Below are 17,099 nucleotides of genomic sequence, written 5' to 3'. Positions count from 1 at the left end.
CCGAAGTCTACATTTATAGCTCAATTGGTAGAGGTCTTCAGTCCCTAGGGCCACACCCTTGGGTCCCTTGATTTCTAAATAATCTCCATCACTATCAAGGTGGGGCGGGGAGAGGGGAAACTCTAGTCTGTCTTGATTACCGCGAGAACTCCAGCCCAGGATGAGTGAAATCTTAACAAAAGGGGAGAGAGAGAGAGAGAGAGAGAGAGAGAGAGAGAGAGAGAGAGAGAGAGAGAGAGAAGAAAACCAGGGGAGAGGGATTTAACTGGTCACGACCCTCAGCTGCAGGCCGAGGCGGACGTGACTGAAGCGTGTAGCTTCATACAGGTCACGGGTGTGCAGCGAGATGTGGGGGGGGGGTCCTCTAGAAAGTTGGGCAAACGCCATGTCTCAGGGTCCCTATTCCTTTAACCCTGAGATATGGACGAGGAACCCGGCTGTCTCCTGCAATCTGCCCAGGCTCTCTTTAGCTTTTCCCGCCACCGGACTTGGCGGCCCGGGCGCTGGCCTGGAACTCTGGGCTCAGGTGAGCAGTCGGAGGAGTTTTTACAGTAAGCTCCACTGATTTACCGAACCTTGTGTTAGTCAGCGGCCCTGCCAGTCAGAGGAACTATGCTCCCAGGGTCTACCCACAACTCGGCCCTCCATCAAAACCGCCGGTGGATTAGGCCAGCCACTGTGGGACCCTGGAAGGGATTATTGGCCATGAATAGGAAGGATTATTGATTAAGTACTTCCCGAGAGGTTGGCAGATCTTTCCTCCGGTTACCCAAGGGTACAACCTTACTCACAGGTACAACCGTACCTTTGTGGTCCTATAAGTTCTACTCTGACCTCGATTTTGCCTCCATCCAAAGCTCTCCTCCTACCCCTCCCCCACCCTTTGTCATTTGCTCCCTTGCACTACCCATCCCCCACCTCCACACAATCAGGAACCCTACCTCCCAGCTCCCTAATCTCAATGTGTGAGGCCTAGAGCCTCCCTTCTCCCACCCCTTACCCCCACTTCAGTCCTAAGCCATACAGAACTCCATAACCCCTCCTCTGAGCTCTCTCTCCCTCCTCCATCCTTTCCCAAATCCCTCTCCCACTCACAGGGCTTCCTAAACCCCTTCGGCCCCACCCCCATCCACCCCACCCCCGCTCCTCCCTTCACGTGCCGGGCTTCTTAAGACCCGCCCCCGAGTGCCTGCCCCCACACCCTCAACCCCACCATCCCAGGCCCTTATAGGCTCTCTCCGGCATTACGTCGTCATTCCTACCTACCGTAAGGCCCCTTTTAACCCGCCCTTTCTCTTCCTCCCCCAAATTCCCTACAAGGCCCTCAGAGAACAGACACACCCTCCTCTCAATCTCTCTCCTCGCGTTTTAGGGTTCTGACGACCCTGCTGATAAACCCGCCATCCCTTGGACACAGATCCTTCTTGCAATGGGTTCCCGGGAGACACCTTCTTGCCCTAAGGCCCGTGAGACCTTGAACCTGGAGACTTCGGACAGCTCTAGCCCTGACCCTGACAGTCCTCTGGAAGAGCAGTGGCCGAAATCCTGTGAGATCCTCAGGCCTTTCTCTTCCTTTCCCTCTCCTTTCTACTCTTTTGCCTCCACTTGCTCCATACGGTCCATAGGGGTTCTGGACTGTCACTAGGAAGCAGGAATATGGGTCCTGGACATTCATTCAGCCAGAGGCAGGGGGGAAGCAGGGCCACCTGAAAACACGTTGTCTGGGACTGACTGAATGAAGGGGACCTCATAGAACACCCTGTCCTAAGAGGTACCTCAAAGCTGATGTCGCAGCCCCTGATCTCTAGTGAATGAAGAGATGTCACCATGGCTTGGCTGGGCAGTTCTAGTGGCTCCCCTGACCCCTGTATTGACCACTGGTAGCTGTTTTCCTGCATGTACCTTGTGTCCCTTTGAGGTCTCCCTGTAATGACGGCCTCTCCATCTCCAGCCCCAGACCTGAAGGAGGAAGACAGCATGGATGTGATACTGGAAGACTCTGAGGAGCCTCTGTCCCTCTCCTCCCCCCCCACAGGCAGAGGTAAGACCCTACCCAAGTAATAGATTTATCTCTTAGATATGGCCCGTAGAGTCAGGCCATGCATAGAATGTTCCTGCATCATTCAGGATGACACCCCACCCCCACCCCCACCCTCCTAGAGCCGGCATTTGGTGGGCGGGCGGCCTCAGTGGAAGAGAGAGATTCCTTGTGTCCCAGTCACCTCAGAAGACCAGTTCGCTGTGCATGTTGAGCCAGGAGAGAGGAGAAGGGCTTGCTTACTTATTTTTCTCTTGCAGAGATCATCAGGTACGAAGTCAAGGTGAACCGACGGAACATTGAAGGTGAGTTTGCACACTTACCTGTGACCCAGACAAATAGCTGTCAGCCCGGCCAGAAAGACTTGCCTTCTGCCTCATTTACCCATCCCAGAAAGTGGGGAACAATCCTGGTTACCCATGCACAAGCTGTCCTCTCTCCACACCACCCTACCCCGCACCCCAGCACCAGACTCGCTTAAGGCATGTAATTTTTTTTTTTTTTTTTTTGTATGTCTGGGCTGAACACAATGGCTCACATATGAATCCCAGAATTCAGGAGGCAGAGGCAGGAGGATCTCTGAATTTGAGACCAGCCTGCTCTATAGAGCTAGTTCCAGGACAGCTAGGACTACACAAAAACTGTCTCTAATCCCCATGTTCCCCAAATTGTGCTTACATCAGCCACACTACCATCTAATCAAGACTAGATGGTTCACTTTGTTCAATTATCTCACCGGAAGCCCTGGATTCTGTTCCCAGTATCCTATAAACTGGGTTTGGTGACATACTCTGTAATCTCTGCATTCTGGAGGTAGAGGTATAAGAATCAGATCACCCCAAGTGAAGTTGAAGCTAGCTTGAGATACACGTGACTTTGTCAGCAAGAGCAAAGAGGAAAATGTGTGCATCCATTAACGGGCACTCCGGAGCACCCACGCCATTGATCGATTTCTCCCGATTGGCTGATTTGGGCGTCCTTGGGTTTCCATGGGTTATTTTTTTTTTTTAAGATTTATTTATTAGTACATATGTAAGTATTCTGTAGCTGTCTTCAGGCACACCAGAAGAGGGTGACAGATCTCGTTACGGTGGTGAACTCAGGACCTTCAGAAGAGCAGTCTCTCCAGCCCTTCTGTGGGTATTTTAACCCCACCATGTAAAATGCCACCTGGGATTTGGAAGTGGTCTGCACTTCTTTTGCACTTGTTTCCCCATTTGGTCTTCCGGTCTATGACCCTGCTGGGTCTGCCGCGTCTCCCTCAGGGTCTTCAGGGTCTTCAGGTCGCTTCTGCTAAGCCTCCTCTCTGCTTTTCCTTCTGCGTTCTCTCTAGACATCTGCCTCGGCTGTGGAACTCTCCAGGTGTACGCTCAGCACCCCTTGTTTGAGGGGGGAATATGTGCCCTGTGTAAGGTAAGCGGCGGGGAGGTACTGAGACTGTCCTGACGTGGAACTCTAGAGGGAGATCACACACACAGCCTTTGCTCCCTGCTCAGGACAAGTTCCTGGAGACCCTCTTCCTGTATGATGAGGATGGACACCAGAGCTACTGCACCATTTGCTCCTCAGGGGGTACCCTGTTCATCTGCGAGAGCCCCGACTGTACCAGGTGAGGCAGGGCCCGACTTCCTAATGCTCCCCCAAAAGAACCACTGCTCCAAGCATTGGAGGCTGGCTGTGAAGGCAGTGCGTCTGGGGTATCTCTTCTCATAAGCACAAAGGCCAACTCACGGCCATTCCCTCTGTCCTTACACAATAGGGTGAGATCCAGGGCACAGGCAGCTCATATACCCTCAGTTGTTCTTTTTTTTCAGGGGGGGGGGGAGGGTGTTCGAGACAGGGTTTCTCTGTGTAGCCCTGGCTGTCCTGGAACTCACTCAGTAGACCAGGCTGACCTTGAACTCAGAAATCCTCCTGCCTCTGCCTCCCAATACTGGGACTAAAGGTGTGCGCCACCACTTCCAGGCTCACACTCAGTTGTTAAGTCATGGTCCTGAGCTCCATCCATGGTGGTCCCCTGCCCTATCAATTTGGATGTCTTCCTCTATACAGCCCTGACTTCTAACTGTCCCCTTCCCAGCCACTGCTCCTTTCTCAGAATCATTAAAAATGTGTGTATAGCCTTCCGAGTTGTGGAAAGACTAAAGGATTTTAAAAAAAGATTTATTTATTTTATGTATATAAGTACACCATTGCTCTCTTCAGACACACCAGTAGAGGGCATCGGATCCCATTACAGATGGTTGTGAACCACCATGTGGTTGCTGGGATTTGCACTCAGGACCTCTGGAAGAGCAGTCAGTGCTCTTAGCTACTGAGCCATCTCTCCAGCCCAACTAAAAGTTTTTGAAGTCCGCCATGGCTAGCACACCCACCTCACATCTTCTGTTGCTGAGCCTCTTCCCCAGCCTGTAGCCAGCCCCACCCACCCAGCGCTAAGAGGAAAGCCAGAGAGAGAAACAGATAGTTCCCTCCAGATCAACGTGCTGTCCTGGCTGCCTTCCCCCAGTGGTGGCGGTATGACGACTTGGGTCACCTTGGTTTTTCCATTTGACTCTAGATGCTACTGTTTTGAGTGTGTGGATATCCTGGTGGGTCCCGGGACCTCAGAGCGGATCAACGCCATGGCCTGCTGGGTTTGCTTCCTGTGTTTGCCTTTCTCTCGGAGCGGACTGCTGCAGCGACGCAAGAGGTGGCGACACCAGCTGAAGGTCTTCCAAGATCGAGAGGGGGTAAGGACCACCGGAGTGGGGGAGGGGCTGGGTCTGCCACCAGCTGCAGGCTAACAGTCATGTGTGCCCATCACTGGATGGGGCTGAGGCTTTGTCTTAGTGCACCTCGGTATTTTCCTATTGGAGAGCAGGTGTCACTGATTTTTTTTCTTTTCTTTTTCTTTTTTAAAGATGTATATCTAAGTACACTGTAGCTGTCTTCAGACACTCCAAAAGAGGGCATCGGATCTCTCTAAGGATGGTTGTGAGCCACCACGTGGTTGCTGGGATTTGAACTCAGGACCTTTAAAGAGCAGTCAGTGCTCTTAACCGCTGAGCCATCTCTGCAGCCCAGTTCACTGATTTTTTTAGTGACAGGATCTCAGGTAGCCCAGGCTGACCACAAACTCACTATGTAGCCAAGGATGACTTTGAGCTTCTGACCCTCTGCTTCTACCAAGAGCTAGGACTACAAGCACCATATTTATAGGGACTGAACCCAAAGCCGTGGGTTCCACACAAGCTTTTTTAAGTTTTTTTCTTTGCAGTTCTTCAAGACAGGGTTTCTATAGCCCTGGCTGTCCTGCAACTAGCTTTGTAGACCAGGCTGGCTTTGAACTCACAGAGATCCACCTGTCTCTGCCTCCCCAAGTGCTAGGGATAAAGGCCTGTGCCACCACCACCGCTGCCCCCACTGCCCCGGCTCCACAAACGCATTACCAACTGAATTACATCCTTAGTCATTAATCTTTCCTAAAAGCTTTCCTAAAAGCCTTCCTGGTCACAAGTAGGACAGGATCTCCCTCTCCATAGACACAAGCTCATCGTGCTGACTTAAATGTTTAACCAACACAACATCCCCTTGTGTGCAGCCATGACTGCAGTCCCCTGGGTGAAGCCCAGAGGTGGCAAACCACTCTTTTTTTTTTCTTTTTCTTTCTTTTTTTTTTTTTGGTTTTTTGGATTTGGTTTTTTCAAGACAGGGTTTCTCTGTATAGCCCTGGCTGGCCTGGAGCTTACTCTGTAGACCAGGCTGGCCTCGAACTCAGAAATCCTCCTGCCTCTGTCTCCCAGAGTGCTGGGATTACAGGCTTGCGCCACCACCGCCCGGCTTGCAAACCACTCAAAGGTACAGAAGACAACCTCCTGAGAGAAGAACGGAAATCTTCCCCTTCCCTAGATGTCAGCCAAGATCATAAGCCTTCAAACACATCCTGATTTGGAAGTGGGGGGTCTCTAAGGTGTCACCCTAACTGAGCTTGAGAGCTAGAGAGTGGTTGAATTGCTGTGGACACTGTATAAAATGGAGGATACCCTTGTGAGAGATGGAGTTTGGGGGAGCTTGAGATGCACAGGAAAAGACCATGTAGCTAGCGACGCGAGCTTGGGTAACACAGTGCCAAAAAGAGTCACCGTGTGCTGAGCCCAGCTGCTGGGAGAGGCCTGGGATGGTTCCCTGAAGCCTCAGAGGCTACCAGCCCTGGTGTTACCTGGCTTTCAGACTCCTGGGCTACGGGAGACCTCCAGAGTTGTCCTCTGAGGGGAATCCTTTATCTTTTAACTTCAGAGAAACCTTGCCTCCTTTTGTAGATATGTCGGGGTCCAGGCAATTGCTCTAGACTCGGGGAGTGGGTGAACTTGGCTTCCAGGGAGGGATGGACAGCGCTGGTCACAACAAGGCCAGCCAGGCCTTGGCAAGTGAGTCCCAGATGGCTCTCGGTTGAGTCCTGAGCATCCAGGGGAAGACTGTCTCGGGGGTCGCTTAACTATAACAGCGCTCACTGGGTAACCAGCATATATCCTCTTGTCTTTCTCTCTCTCCCTTTTTCCTCTGCTTCCTTTCTTTCCAGACAAGTCCTGTGGAGATATACAAGACAGTGTCTGCATGGAAGAGACAGCCAATACGGGTGCTGAGCCTTTTTGGGAATATTGATAAAGGTGAGTAGAGTCACATCAAAAATGGCTCTCCAGAAGGGATAGGAGGACCCCAGAGTGTTCCGGTGTCCTCTGCCCGGTGTTAGTATATCTCTGGGCATCTGAGATTAATGGTAGAAACACCTCCTCCTCAGACTCCTTGAGCTGAGAGAACAGAGTATCCCAGGAACGCATGCAACTACCAGGAAAAAAAAAAATCTCCCAACTGTGTGCCTAAGCAAGAGAAGGCGAAAAGGGCTGGGGAAGTGGGACCAAGATAGGGACCCAGCTCGCCAAGAGGAGGAGGCAGGGATAGGGAGGAGCAAGCCTGCCAGGGTGGATGGGAACTACTTCAGGTGAGGAGGTAGCTCCGCCTCTCTCATACTTACGCTCCCCCAGACCCCCCAACCTGGCCACCACTTCTCCTGGGATGCTGTCCCTCAGACTGCTCTGATCCCGCTCTGTGCCCAGCAAGCACAGAGACTCCGAAGGTGCTCTGATCTCTGGCTAAATCATATCGCACTTTGGATACCAGCCGAGTGTTCAGCGATGACCCCACAATGTGTCACAAGTGCCCTATGTAATTGTATCACTATGCTTTAAGGACACCTAGCAAGGGCTCCTCCACTTGACCAAGCTCTCATTCTCCAAGTCTGAGGGTACCGCACCTGCTCTGTGGGTCCCCAGCCTGGCTGATCGTCAAAGCAAGCCGGCACGAGCATGGCTCGGTTTTGCAACAAATTACTTCACTTTCATCAAGTACTGCTCTGGAAGTTTGCCCTTGGGCTCTGTTGCTGAAACATCCAAGCTACTACTAGTCCTTGGCTGGGAAATTACTGTCATAAATCCCCACTCTGGGGACAGAGCCCACATCTGCTGTATCCATGTTGTCTGTCTTTTCCCACCCCCCTCCCCGCAGAACTAAAGAGCTTGGGCTTTTTGGAAAGTGGTTCACATTCTGAGGGAGGAACGCTGAAGTACGTGGAAGATGTCACAAATGTCGTGAGGAGAGATGTGAGTCGAGGCAGAGTGGGAGGGTTGGTTGCCCAGGTTCTTGATGTGCTACTGGAGATGTGCTACGGGGCTTAGGGGAAGGGGCAAAAAGGGAGGGAGGGGGCCCTGGAGGGGCAGGGTAGAGCCTGCAGGGTGCAGCATAGGGCTGGAGGTCACCAAGCCAGCATGGGGTCCTGGAGCCAGCCATGCCTCACAGTGGGAGGTGGGAATGATTGGAATGCTTCTATGGCCTTTGCCTAGCCCTCAGCCCTGATCAGGACAAGCAGCCAAACATCTTGAAATCCACGTGGCTGGTTTCTGCGGCCTCTGATAGGGATGTGATTGGGCGGAGGGGGCTCAACCCCACCCCACCCTCTCATGGTTGCAAGTCTTGAGCTGAACTGAAGGCAGTTGTCCAAAAACATCTTCCAAACACTGATCCGGTGCTGTCTTGATCCTGTGGTGGGGACCCTTCCTCTCCTCCTGTGGGCATGTAGGCAGGGGCCTAGTTATACAGACAATTGGGGTGTTGGTCTTTAACCCAGAATCCTGCCCACTTCTGGCTCGACCCCCAGCCAGTCACTGCTCTGTAGGACACTGGGTGCACATCAGATATCAGGTAAAGAGATTGGTGCACAGAGAAGGAGTATAAGAGCCAATGGGGTGGCAGTCCATTACTCTGAGAGAAATGAGGGGTCCAAGGAAGTTGGGGGCTTACTCTATACTAGGGAACACTTTGGACATCTTAGGAACGTTTTCTTTTCTTTTTTTAAAGATTTATTTATTGTTATATCTAAATACACTGTAGTTGTCTTCAGACACACCAGAAGAGGGCATCAGATCTCATTATAGGTGGCTGTGAGCCACCATGTGGTTGCTGGGATTTTTTGAACTCAGGACCTTTGGAAGAACAGTCGGTGCTCTTAACCACTGAGCCATCTCACCAGTCCCCAGGAACTTTCTTTCTTTCTTCTTCTTCTTTTTTTTTTTTTTTGGATTTGTTTCCCCCCCCTCCCCCAGACAGGGTTTCTCGGTATAGCCGTGGCTGGCCTGGAACTCACTCTGTAGACCAGGCTGGCCTTGAACTCAGAAATCCCCTGCCTCTGCCTCCCAGAGTGCTGGGATTACAGGTGTGCACCATCACCGCCTGGCTCCCCAGGAACTTTCTTAAGAGAATGTCCAGGGCTAGCCAAGCAGTGGTAGCGCACGCCTTTAATCCCATGACTCAGAAGGCAGAGGCAGGCGGATCTGTGAGCTCTAGGCCAGCCTGATCTATAGAGCGAGACAGGGCTACAAAGAAAAAAGAAAAGACCTGTGAAAAACCGATAGGGAGAGGGAGAGGGGGAGTGGGAGAGGAAGGTCCAGGACTAGAGGAGCCATTACTGAAGCTCTGGCCCCTGGGTTACTTGTACAAACAGAAGGCTCCTTGCTTGTCTGCACTTGAAGTTGGTTCTTTCATTCTCCCACGTGCCCAGGAAGTGACCCCATCTCATCTAAGTGGGGATTGTTTATGGCCACCACACAGCGTCCACCCTGCTGTCTGCTCCCAGCTGCTCGGCTCCTGGGCCAGTGATTTCCCAGAAGGATGTGGGAATCCCTTAGGCTAAATGAGTTTATGCGCTCCCTAAAGAGCAACAGTTATCCGAGAAAGAATCTCAGATATGAAGTGCTGTCAGGCTACCACTGTAGGGCTTGTCCTGAGAGTCAGTGCTGTCTGAGTGTCGCTGCCTATGTGGGCCCCAAGGCTCAAGTGGGGAGTCTGTCTGGGTCACCCACAAGGCACGTCCCTGGGGGGATGATTGGGTATAGAGGCCTTGATGCTGGTCTGGTCACCAGTGGGGGAGCACTTGGCTTTCAGCCAACTATGCGTGTTTCCTAGGTGGAGAAATGGGGCCCCTTTGACCTGCTATATGGCTCGACCCAGCCCCTAGGTGGCTCTTGTGACCGCTGTCCTGGTGAGTTTCAAGAAATGGGACTGTTTTCATCTCTGGTCACTTGAGAATCTTGTTTTCAACCCTGTCACCTCTGGTCTGTCCTCTCTCCTGCATCCCCATCCCCTTAGACCATCTCAGCCTTCAGACGGGGCAGAAATCACACACACACACACACACTCTGCATTTTAAAAATAGCTTCCCTGGTTTTTTTTTTTTTTTTTAGATTTATATATTTTATTTATGTGAGTACACTGTTGCTATCTTCATACACACCAGAAGAGGGCATCAGATCCCATTACAGATGGTTGTGAGCCACCATGTGGGTGCTGGGAATTGAACTCAGGACCTCTGGAAAAGTAGTCAGTGCTCTTAACCGCTGAGCCACCTCTCCAGTCCCTTCCCTGGGCTCTTAACTGCCAGATGAACTTGCACATGCTCAGTGTGCTGTTGGATGAGTTCTAGACTGAGGTGGATATTGGATTTCCCATCTCCATAAAGAGAGAGCAGAGGTACCCAGCATTCACGGAGGCTGTCCTGGCCCTCCCCATCTGAACCGGTCTCTCCCTGTTCCTTGGCAGGCTGGTACATGTTCCAATTCCACCGGATCCTCCAGTATGCCCGGCCTCGCCAAGAGAGTCAGCCCTTCTTCTGGATATTTATGGACAATCTGCTGCTGACTGAGGATGACCAAATGACAACCGTCCGCTTCCTTCAGGTGGGTAGGGCCTATATCCGGGGCTGGGACTCTCACTCCGGAGGCCTCTGCTGCCCTGATGTGTGCAGGGCTACAAGGAGGACATTGGGCACCTGAGACACAGATTGTGGAGTTTCAGGGCATGCACTGGTCCCTACAGGGACACACAGCCTTTAAGGACAACCCCCCCCCCCCCACCCGGGACACCACTGTACAATGTACAGTGTACAAGTCACACCCACCCAGATCAACAATGTCCCCTCCTTCTCTGCACCTCTCATCCCTGCACATAGGAGCATGTCTGCTCACACCACACACGTCCCACACACCACACCACACCACACACACACACACACACACACACACACACACACACACGCGCGCGCGCGCACGCTCACTCCATACACTCACACTTCAACATTATGTTCCTCCCTTTCATGTGAACGCTGGCCCTCAGTGCCGCCACCTGGGTCCAGCGGTCAGTTTCCTCCAGTGCTGACTGGGCCCCGCGTGGAGGAGAGCTGTGGAGCGGGAAGGTACGACCCACAGTTAGATGCAGGACGTGAGAGAGAGACAGGGAGGCTCTGGAGGAAGTCTGTCATGCCCCTCAGCTCTGACAAGGACATACAACCAAGGTTGGGGAGCTTGACCTCCTGTGGTTGTAGAGGAAGTGGGGACCCATAGGCACCAGAGAATATCCGTGGGTACCTCATAGTAAAAAAAATCAGTCAGGAATGAAAGCCTCTGCCTGAACTGCTGGGGCTAAACGTGCATGCTGCCATGCCATATCTATTAGTGGACATAGCCATTTATGGATATATATATTCATTAAAGGGATATATATCTGCTAGGAATAAACTGTCTTTGCATTCCCAGGGAAACCCACTTCTCCTTGGTGTGCTATTATTTTTTTAATTTAATTTTATTTTATGTGCATTGCTATAAGAGTATCTGATCCCTTGGAGCTGGCATTACAGACAGTTGTGAGCTGCCAGGTGAGTTCCAGGAATAGAACCCAGGTCCTTTGGAAGAGCAGCCAGTGCTCATAACCACTGAGCCATCTCTCCAGCCCCCAGTGTGCTATTTTTTTTTAAAGATTTATTTATTTGTTTGTTTTATATGAGTACACTGCCACTTTCTTCAAACACCTCAGAAAAGGGCATCAGAGCCCAACACAGATGGTTGTGAGCCACCATGTGGTTGCTGGGAATTGAACTCAGGACCTCTGGAAGAGCAGTCAGTACTCTTAACCACTGAGCCATCTCTCCAGCCCCGCCCCGCCCCGCCCCGTACCCCTCCCCCCAAGTGTGGCACTGAGCCATCTCTCCAGCCCCGCCCCGCCCCGCCCCCCTCCCCCCAAGTGTGGTATTCTTTTTAACACTTTTAAAGCTGGAATTGTTGAATTGACAAGGGTAAAAGGAGGTTGGTCTGTGGTTTTGTTTTGTTTTTTTCAGGATCTTTGTCAAGTTTTTGTTTCTTTGTTGAATCTGGTTCATGAAAATATTTTACAGGGTGAAAGAATTCTACAAAATTGTATTGCTTGGTGAAGCTTAAAAAAAAAATCTGTGAGCTGGGCATAGTGGCACGTGTTTTCGATTTTAATCCGAGCAGAGGCAGGTGGATCTTTGTGAATCTGAGGCCAATGTGGTCTGTGTAGTCAGTGCCAGGCCAGTCGGGGCTACATGGTGACATCTTGTCTCTCTCACACACACACACACACACACACACACACACACACAGAGAGAGAGAGAGAGAGAGAGAGAGAGAGAGAGAGAGAGAGAGAGAGAGAGAGAGAGAGAGAGAGAGAAATCTCTTGAAGCCTATATTTTGTCTTTTTGTTGTTATTATTGTTTTTTGTTTTTTATTTTTTTCTAAGACAGGGTTTCTCTGTGTAGTCCTGGCTATTTCGTAACTCACCCTGTAGACCAGGCTGGAGAGAGATCTGCCTGGTTCTGCTTTCTGAGTGCTCGGATTAAAGGCATGAGCCACCATTGACCAAAGATTTTCTGACATTTCAGAGTTTTGGAAAGTTACATTATCCTAGAATATAACTCATTTCAGTGACATCTGAAAAGGTAATTTTATAGAGTTGATCAAAGTGATCTCCAGATTTTCCTTCTTTGTAGTTATTTAAGGGGGAAAAAAAAATGAAAGGGCTAGAGAGATGGCTCAGCAGTTAAGAGCACTGACTGCTCTTCTGAAGGTTCTGAGTTCAAATCCCAACAACTACATGGTGGCTCACAACCATCCGTAATGAGATCTGGTGCCCCTTTCTGGGATGTCTGAAGATGACTACAGTGTACTTACATATATAATAAATAAATCTTAAAAAAAAAATGAAGACCATGCAAGCATGGCCAGCCTAGACGGCCTGTTGACAATGTGTGTCCCATGGGAGGAGATTGCATTTGTATCATGCTGACCTCTTCTCCCACAGACAGAGGCTGTGACCCTCCGGGATGTCCGTAGCAGAGTCCTCCAGAACGCTGTGCGGGTGTGGAGCAACATTCCAGGGCTGAAGAGGTATCTCCTCAGGGTAGGGGGTGGATATTGAAGATTCAGAGGCAGAGGAAACTGTGCTTTCTGGTAGAGCCTGGCGTGCACAGACCCAAGTGCTCCACCTGACTGTGCCTGAGAAATCCCTTGTCTACCATGATGCTGAACACAGTGGTTCTCAGGGTCTCCTTGTGGACTGAGGGACACCCACTACCTCCTGATCTTGCCTCAGGACTGGTCAAGAACTCTCTCATTTTCAGAAGAAAGTCCAGACTCCTAGCCATGGGCCTAAGGGCTCGTTCTCAAACTGTGCGGGCCAGTTACCTACCCCAGCCTTCTGAAGGCCCTGCCCCGTGAACATTCAGGCTCATGACCATTCATATACGGTGACTCAGCTCCCTAACGCATTCACACACCCGCGCACAGACACCCACTTGCTTACAGACGTGCACGGGTGGATCGAGCCAGTTTGAACTCTATCTTCTGAAACTGCTAAGTCGTGTCCTTTCCTGCCCTACACTGAGTTTCTGGAAACTTCCCACCCACCCCTTCCATCCCAGCATTCTCCTGGCTCCTGGCCACTCTTGTCCGTCAGGTACCACCACGTTCCTTCACGGATGCTTCAGGACTTGGGCCAAGGTAGAGTGGAGGGGCTACGGTTTTCCCAAACATTCTTCTTGGAAGCTTCTGAGGTGTTATCTCCTGTCTGCAGTCCCTCCTGATAGATACTGTGGGATAGGACAGAGCAGGAGAGGGAAGGGACAGCGTGTGAGCTCAGCCAACTGCAAAAGGAGCCAGGCTCCACTCCTGCTAACTGTGAGCCTGTCAGGCGTGTCTAACACAGGCCATCCATGACAAATACGCTTTAGAATCAATCATCACGGTGCAGCCAATCCTAGTACATGTGACTGCTCTGCTCTTCTTCTGAGCTGCCCACCATGGAAAGCTGCCCAGGTTTGGAGCTTGTAGAGATAGCTTCTTCTTTCCTTCTTTCATTGGTTTTTGTTATTGTTGTTGCTGTTGTGGTTTTGTGTTTTTTTTTCTTGTTGTTGTTTCTGTTTTAAAAATTTATTTATTATATGTAAATACACAGTAGCTGTCTTCAGACACACCAGAAGAGGGCATCTGATCTCATTACGGATGGTTGTGAACCACCGTATGGTTGCTGGGAATTGAACTCAGGACCTCTGGAAGAGCAGCCAGTGCTCTTTTTTTTTTTTTTAAAGGCTTATTTATTTATTATATGTAAGTACACTGTAGCTGTTTTCAGACACACCAGAAGAGGGCATCTGATCTCATTACGGATGGTTGTGAGCCACCATGTGGTTGCTGGGATTTGAACTCAGACCTCTGGAAGAGCAGTCAGTGCTCTTAACCACTGAGCCCTGGTACCTGCTTCCTCCAAAGGAAGCTGAGGGCCGTGTGCACCTTCACCTAATACTTAGGTCACCTGGCTCCTGGAGGAAACTGAAGGTTGTTTGCTTTCAGGGTGACTTCACAGTGTGGTGAAGGACATTGCCCATGGAAGCAGGAATCATCTTGCCAGGGTCGTGGGCACTCGTGCAATATCTGCCTCCAAACAACCACTGTCCTCCGGTGGGGGATGGGTGCACACGAAGGCAGGATGGACTGTGGGGAAGTGGTCGATGGCGTATTCTGACATGCCATTTTGTCTGCCCCCCCCCAAGAGATGGTCCTTAACCCCACCAGGGGCTGGGCGTACAGAAAGGGGATGCTAGGTATCACATCGTCAAAGCTAAGGGACTCCAGGATGAAGCTTACAAATTCTAAGAACTGGAGCACTTAGTGTGTGCGGAGTTTGTTGTGTCAGGCCTCCTGGAAACAGTGCGCCCTTGCAGGGTCTCACTGATTTGTTTTCTCATATTTTTTTTAAAATTCACATTATATCCCAATAGAAGCCTTCCTCCTGGTTCTACCCTTGCAAATCCCCACTACCACCACCACCCATTACCCACTCCCCTTCTCTCAGAGAAGGGGCAAACCCCGCTTGGATACTACCCCACCTTGGGACATGTAATCCCAACAGGATTAAGTACATCCTCTTCCACTGAGACCTAACCAGGCAGTCCAGGTAGGGGAAGGGGGTCTAATGGCTGGCAACAGAGTCAGAGATGGCTCCTGCTACAATTGTTCAGGGACCTATGTAAAGACCAAACTGCACATCTGCTACAAATGGGGGCTGGGAGAGGGGCAAGGTTCAGCCCCTGCATGCTCTTTGGTTAGTGACTCAGTCTCTGTGAGCCCCATGGGCCCAGGTGAGTTGACTCTCTAGGCCTTCTTGTGGTGTCCTTGACCCTTCTGGTTTGCTCGGTTCTATTCCCCTCTGTTCCACAAGACTCCCTGAGCTCCGCCTGATGTTTGGCTGTGGGTCTCTGCATGTGTTTCCATCCACTGCTGGATGAAGTCTCTTGGGATACAGTTAATGCTAGGCTGCTGTCTGCAAGCATAACAGAGTGTCTCCCATGGCATGGGTCTCAGGTTGTGGCAGTCACTGGGTGCCCGTTCTCTCCGTCTCTGCTCATTCTTTGTGCCTGTGCATCTTGTAAGCAGGACAAATTTGGGGTTGAAGATTTTGCGGGCAGGTTGATGTCCCGCTCCTTCCATTGGTAGTCCTGCCGGGCTAGCTCACTGACCTTTACCCTTACTCTGTGTGGGTCACTGCCTGGGACGGCCCACATTCCTTCCTGGAGCTTCTAGGCTCTCTCTCCTTACACCAACTGGACTGGATCAAAGGTTGAAAATCTCCTGGGCACCCGAGCGGTGGTGGCGCACGCCTTTAATCCCAGTATTTGGGAGGCAGAAGCAGGCAGATTTCTGAGTTTGAGGCCAGCCTGGTCTACAGAGAGTTCCAGGACAGCCTGGGCTACACAGAGAAACCCTGTCTTGAAAAAAAAATTGAAAATCTCACCTGGGGTGTGGTAGCACACAAGCATTTGCTTTTAAATCCCAGCAGAAGAAGGTGGATCTCAGTGGTTCGAGACGAGCCAGAGGCACACAATGAGATAGCATCATCTTGAAAGAGAAGGGGTGTAGGAAGCCATATTAGAGGTTCAGGCTTTGGGTACGCTGCCTGTTCCCTAATCCGTCCAGAGGCAGGAAGGAGGCAGGGCCATGCTTTTTTCTCTGCTTCAAGATGTGGAGACCCTGTCAGGTCCTCCTGAGGGTCCCCACAGACCACAGGTAACCCCTTCACCTTGTGGGGAGCTCAAGGCTCTGTGTCCTCCCCCAACTATCATCCCCCTGGCACCCCATCCAATGCTGCCTTTCTTTCTCTTTTTTCCTTCCTTCCTTTCTTTTCTTTCTTTCTTTTTTCTTCCTTTCTTCATTTCTTTCTTTTTCTTTTCTTTTCTTTCTTTCTTTCTTTCTTCCTTCCTTCCTTCCTTCCTTCCTTCCTTCCTTTCTTTTTTTTGTTTTCTTTTTCGAGACAGGGTTTCTCTGTGTAGCCCTGGCTATCCTGGAACTCACTCTGTAGACCAGGCTGGCCACGAACTCAGAAATCTTCCTGCCTCTGCCTCCCAAGTGCTGGGATTAAAGGAGTGCGCCACCACTGCCCGGCTGATTTATTTATTTATTCATTGTTGTTTTATTTGTTTCTGCAATGCTGCATTTGTAACAGATGATTCTTCCCTCTGTAGCAAGCACGAGGCCCTGTCACCAAAGGAAGAAGAGTCTCTGCAAGGCCACGTCCGAACCAGAAGCAAGCTGGCCGCCCCGAAAGTTGACCCCCTGGTGAAGAACTGTCTTCTCCCCCTGAGAGAGTACTTCAAGTATTTCTCTCAGAGCTCACTTCCTCTTTAGAAATGAATCACCATACGATGAAAGTCTTTCCTAGAACAATGGCAGTCCTTCTTCCTATGACCTTTTTCCTCTTCAGGAACCTTTTTCTCCCATTTGCTGGCTGGCCTTTGGGTTTCTTTCCTGCTGGATTTCCCAAGATGAAGATGCCACCTCTGTGCAGCTCGCTGTGGGGGGTGGGAGGTCCCCATGGCTGTGGTCAAAATCCCTGTGGGATGACGTGCCAGGCGTCTCCAAAACTGTGTGTACCTGTTTGTGAAGTTTTTCAAATATATCATAGGATTGTTACTGGTAGTGTTCTGGCGTGGTGTGTGAGACTGAGACCTTTGAGACCTTTCCTTCTGTATGTCATGTGGTGACATTCCCATAGACCCTGAATTCCTGCCACCTGCTATTTGCTTTGATGTTTGAACTCACTCACCCTCCCTGTTGCTACACAAAACACCCCAAACCATTGCCCCGTTGCCTAATCATAAGCCTAGGGAGCAGCCCATGTGCCTGTT

The 17,099-nt window shown here is 50.8% G+C and overlaps 1 protein-coding gene across 1 annotated transcript; it reads left to right on the top strand.

Moving 5' to 3' along the window:
• Nucleotides 1–1,429: 1,429 nt before the first annotated feature.
• Nucleotides 1,430–16,842, top strand: Dnmt3l (DNA methyltransferase 3 like). Its single transcript, XM_052164251.1, has 12 exons — nt 1,430–1,547; nt 1,952–2,041; nt 2,299–2,343; nt 3,372–3,451; nt 3,535–3,647; nt 4,599–4,770; nt 6,600–6,687; nt 7,583–7,677; nt 9,536–9,611; nt 10,169–10,305; nt 12,722–12,807; nt 16,437–16,842. Exons 1-12 carry the CDS (start codon nt 1,430–1,432, stop codon nt 16,597–16,599), a joined length of 1,263 nt encoding a protein of 420 aa, XP_052020211.1. The 3' UTR covers nt 16,600–16,842.
• The last annotated feature ends 257 nt before the right edge of the window (nt 16,843–17,099 follow it).

The sequence above is a fragment of the Apodemus sylvaticus genome, chromosome 19 (genome assembly GCF_947179515.1).
Source record: "Apodemus sylvaticus chromosome 19, mApoSyl1.1, whole genome shotgun sequence".
NCBI lineage: Eukaryota > Metazoa > Chordata > Mammalia > Rodentia > Muridae > Apodemus > Apodemus sylvaticus.
The sequence above is the reverse complement of the archived record's forward strand: the minus strand, read 5'-3'. Positions and strand labels throughout refer to the sequence as shown.

Excerpts from the sequence above, each read along its gene's own strand:
- Dnmt3l (XM_052164251.1), top strand. The coding sequence starts at position 1,430 with ATGGGTTCCCGGGAGACACCTTCTTGCCCTAAGGCCCGTGAGACCTTG. Across the intron at positions 1,548-1,951 it reads AGAGCAGTGGCCGAAATCCT|CCCCAGACCTGAAGGAGGAA; the intron begins GTGAGATCCTCA and ends CTCCATCTCCAG. Across the intron at positions 9,612-10,168 it reads CTCTTGTGACCGCTGTCCTG|GCTGGTACATGTTCCAATTC; the intron begins GTGAGTTTCAAG and ends GTTCCTTGGCAG.